Raw genomic sequence first — 5,000 nt, 5'->3', positions numbered from 1 at the left:
AGAAGGTGTGTGTGTGTGTGTGTGTGTGTGTGTGTGTGTGTGTGTGTGTGTGTGTGTGTGTGTGTGCGCATGATGGGCAGGAAGAAAGGTGCCTTGGGATCTCCACAGGGAGTATGTGTGTCTGTTAACATTACAGCAGGTACTCAAAACAGACTCACTTGCATTCTGGGTGACAGAGAGCTGCCTATCAGGGCTTGCTGTGAGCAACCAACCATGGTCCACTACACACACACACACACACACACACACATACACACCAAAGTGAGTCAGATCATGCCGAGCTGTCCCTGGCCTGTCAACAGGATACTGACAGCCAGTCCCTCATTTATGATAAATATAGAATCTCAATGTGTAGTGTGGACATGCACCCACTGTAATATGCATTTCATGTTTGTATTTAGTATTTAGCATCGGGCATATGGAGTAAGCAGCTCTGTGCACTAGTTTGCACTAGAGAAAGGAAGAAGGCTTACATGTTGCCTACAGTATATGGCTGTGTGTGTGTGTGTGTGTGTGTGTGTGTGTTTGTGTGTGTTTAGGGGGTCTTTGAAATGGTAATGAATATACTACTTTTTCTTTGTTGCTTGTTTGCTGTTGTGTGTGTGTGTGTGTGTATGGATGTACTGTACACAAATGTGTGTCTCTATACTGATATGCTGTGTGCTATAATGTCCTGTCGGCCATGTGTGTATCCCCAGAACTCTGCGCCTCCCTTCACCCCCTCTCCCACTGAGTGCCAGCCGGCTGGCCTGGTGTCCAACTCGCCAGCCCTGTCCGGCAGCTACAGCAGCGGCATCTCCTCCCTAAGCCGCTGCAGCGTCTCAGAAGCTTCCGGAACCGAGGGGCCACCTACCGGACCAGGCTCGGGTCCCCCCGACGGAAACCCGCCGCTCCTGCCCCCCAGCACCCTGCTCCCGAACTCCGCGTCCGAACGCGGCCTGGACGAGCTGGGCCCGCGGCGTGACAGCAAGACCCCGCCCCCCTACAGCGTCTTCGAGCGCTCCAACCCCCGCCGGCCTATGCCCCTCCCCCACAGCCTCTCCGTGCCCCCCCAGGTGGACCCACCGGCGCTGCCCCCCAAGCCCCACCAGATGCGCTGTGCCAAGCCAGATGTCGATCCCCGACGGCCCCCTCCCATCGAAACCCCACGGCCCAGGGTCTTGCCCAGAAAAGTGTCCCAGCTCTAGGAGACACGGGGAGCTGAGTAAAGATTAAAAAAAAAAAATAGTTGCCATTTTTTTGCACTTTCAAAATGAAAAATGATTGAGAACTCTTTTAGGTTCACTGATCTCAAACCTTTTTCCCCCACGAGATCACCTGATAAAACTGGACCCATTGAGAAGTACACACATTCAAGGAAACAAAACACAACAAAATCATAGTGATCTGGCTGCACGATGCTGCACTTTTAGCTGTAGGACTCCAAGTAACACCAAGCAAATGGTCAAACTGCACTCAGTATTTTTTTTTTTATTATTAGGGCAGTCAAGAACCAAGAAAAATAAAAAAATTGGCTTTTTTAAAGTAGGTGTTAAAATCCCAATGTGTGTACATACTAGTGAGTTTTCAGACAAATGTTTTGCCTTAAGTGTCAGACGCAGTCTTTTGATTGATGGAACAATGCACGTCTCCGCGTCGGCTGTAGTTTTGTCTGGTTTATACTGGTGCTAGCGGACAGTACTCTCGTATTCATTCCTGCACAGGAACACTTGCCTGACTTGATAGTCCACTAAAGCTATTTTAGGCCTCTCCTCTATCCCTTAAGACTACAGTTTTTATGATCACATCAGTAACACAGTGAACACTGCTATCGGGCTTTAAATGGCTTGAAGATGACGTGGGATTTTTTTGCCACAAAAAAAAAAATGTCTTGCAGCTAGGGGGGTAGGAACAAGGCCTCTTAACCCGAAAAATAATTTATACCCATCTCAAGTTTTGAGTAGCACGGCGGGAGCAATCATGCCTGTTCTCATTTATCTTCTAATCATAGAATTTTAAATAAAAAATTCCAGAATCCCCACCTCCCTCCTGCTTTAGTCGCATGTTGTGGGAAAAGGAAATGGACTTTATGAAAGATCTGCTGGACTCTTGTGCCAAAGGAATGGAACATCCAGTGGTGGAACTGGGGAAGATAAGGTGAACTGAAAGAAGCAGGTCCTTATGTGTGTGTGTGTGTGTGTGTGTGTGTGTGTGTGTGTGTGTGTGTGTGTGTGTGAGTATGCGTGCGTGCGTGCGTGCGTGCGTGCGTGCGTGCGTGCGTGTGTGTGTGTGTGTGTGTGTGTGTGTGTGTGTGTGTGTGTGTGTGTGTGTGGTATACATGCATATGTGTGTGTAGGCACATACACTTGTGCATTGAAGAGAGAGAATGCAGACTTGTCCTGCCTTAGAGTAGCTGGATAAGAAGCTGATGACTATTTGATTTATTTCTCATGTTTTAACGATTCAACTAATTTCAATGTTGCTGTTATTTTATGATACTTGGGATCAATATGAGCACAAATCGGATAATGGCTATTACCTGTCTTGCTCCCTTTCAGCTCTTCTCTTTCTTTTAATCTCTCTCTCTCACTCTCTCTCTATCTATCTATCTCTCTTTCACACTCTTACTCACACAGCTTATATCTCTCACAGTACTTCCAGGAGTTATGTTTTTAACCCACTGCCAGAACTCTAAAACACAAGTGGGGTGCCGCTCTGGCTGTTGATTCATTCAGAACATGAATTCCTTAGCAGTGATCCAGCTGTGCATATGTTAAGTCTACTCTGGTCACCTCTGCTGTTTAGCTAAACAGTTCACCTTGTCAGCGTCTATTATTTTACAGTGTCCATTAAAGTTCATTACTTGGGGGCTCGTCTGGGATTTCACATGTCAGTGTAATTGCCGTTCTGTACAACTGTTCTGTACATTTGTAGAGGAACATACTGATAACTAAACTCAATTCCGTCATTTTGTTTTGTTTGTTTGCATTTTAAGAAATTAACTGGAGTATTATTTCAATGAGTCATTTTTGTATTGTATTTTTGTTTTTTTCTTTCAAATTTACATTTGTTGTGAATTTTTGGATTAAATAATCACATGAAATCAGTACTTGAGAAATTGTAAATTATATAATGAAGTCGTTGTATGTAAGTATGCCAAATACTGTACCTTGTCTATTAAAAGTATTGTACATATTGTGTTTTTAACAAACTGTAGTTATAACAAATTTACAGCTTTGAATGTGGAAACAGCAAATTATAATTATAAATGTCAAATATTTATGTTTTGTGAGTGTAGAGGAACAGAGGTAATTCCAATGTACACCTAACTCATTTGCATTCTAAAATAACTACCCTGTGGAATAAAAAAATCAAATTGACTTGAATAATTCATCACTCTTCCTCCCACAACAACAACTGCACACAGTTCTGGCTGTCCTCTTTGCTTGAAGTTTGGGATGTAAATCCTGCCTTAATTCAGCTGCCACTTTTCTTCTGCATCCAAATGTTCTGTGATTCCAGAACCAGAACTCTTGTAAACAACTTCACGTATAACAACACTGGGCCACCCAGTCCATTCTGGCGCGTCTTATCTTACCGAAGTGTTTGTGTAACATTGTAGGCCATGGATAATAGTTCAGATAGTAAGTACAGGGTAAATATTGTAGGGCATTGATGGTGTCTAAGATTATAATAAATGTCATTGAAATGCAATTGGTAATAAAATCATGTTATTTTTAGTTTGACTGCACCATAGTGAAATAATATTACACCTATTTCACCTGATGACATAATTCAGTCACTTTTGAAATATCTGTATTTTACCCAGTCAATTGACCTCAACACAGGAAATGCATTTTCATTTTAACACATTTTGAATTTTCAGTTGCGTCAGTAAAGCTCCCTAAATATATAATTGAAGAGTTTGGTTCCAAAACGCTATGGGCCCTATCGCATCCGGCGAAAGGTGGTGTAAAGTGTGACGCAGGTCTTATTTATATCATACACCTAGTCAGTGGTGAATTTTCCGCCATGCAACCTTGCGCCCAGGGATGTAGCGATTTACGACAGTGTTTGATCACAAAATCACGCCATTAAATTAGTGAATGTGGACTAACCATGCCTTTACTGTCTTTAAACTGTGTGCCTCTGACCAGACATTTCAGATTGTCAAGATCGGGCCCTTTATCTCCATTTTTAAAAACATGAATAAGTCATGTTATTTACTTGTGTATTTAAATCTGTAATATCAATAAAATTACAGTTGTGTTGTTTTGATTGTGTAAAGATAAATCAAATAACAAAACCCAATTTCTTCTGAAATTACTTGGAAAACAAAAGGTAAAAAATGATTTATGAGAATTCATTAAAATGGAGGATATAGCATATTGGGTAGCTTATCTATGATTGGTAGAATGGACCTTCCTCACTGTAAATGTTTATCAACCTGCTTACAGGGTATAAAGATCTTATGTTACTTGTGTTACTTATGTTCACGATGACCTTCTGATGCAGGTGGCAGAACTTAAGTCATGCTAGGGCCTACCATATATTTACAGTAGTATGTGTGTTTGTGGGTCTTTGTGTGTGGGACAGGCTTAGTGAGCTTCAGAAAAGCTAGACAAATGCAGACATCTAATTAATATTCCTCTCGCTGTAGTGAGGGGAAGAGATGAATGCATAATTCATGTCATTTCTGTTTTGAAGAAGACCCGTATCTTCCAGTATATTATGCCGCATTGTTGTGTGGTGGTGGTGGTGGGGGGGACTGCAGCGTACGGCTGTCACTGAGGGTTTGTAGCATGCCTGGGGAACTGCCAGCCACAGCTCTCTGCAGAAAGTGAACACTTTACTTGTCAGATAAAGGCGTAATTGTAACAGTTGCTGTAATTTGACAGAACTAATGGATAGCAAAAGGCAAAAAAAAAACTCTAATCCCTTAGTTTTTGTGCAGGAGCAAGGGAGGGTATTTTTTTTTTTTTCCAGTTGGCTGGAAAGTCCAACTGCGCTCTGGCTCAGCT

General features: G+C 42.4%; 1 protein-coding gene across 3 annotated transcripts in view; it reads left to right on the top strand.

Annotated features, from left to right (window-relative positions):
* The window catches only part of dock4b (dedicator of cytokinesis 4b), a 152,341-nt gene extending 150,102 nt beyond the window's left edge, over positions 1-2,239 (top strand). For all 3 annotated transcript variants that reach the window (XM_048267639.1, XM_048267640.1, XM_048267638.1), the window contains one exon: positions 699-2,239. In XM_048267639.1, coding sequence (XP_048123596.1) covers positions 699-1,187 — 489 coding nt within the window. In that variant the 3' untranslated portion in view covers positions 1,188-2,239. The remainder of the gene's footprint in view (positions 1-698) is intronic.
* The last annotated feature ends 2,761 nt before the right edge of the window (positions 2,240-5,000 follow it).

Source organism: Alosa alosa, chromosome 17 (genome assembly GCF_017589495.1).
Source record: "Alosa alosa isolate M-15738 ecotype Scorff River chromosome 17, AALO_Geno_1.1, whole genome shotgun sequence".
Classification (NCBI taxonomy): Eukaryota; Metazoa; Chordata; class Actinopteri; order Clupeiformes; family Clupeidae; genus Alosa; species Alosa alosa.
This window is presented reverse-complemented; position numbering and strand designations above follow the sequence as displayed.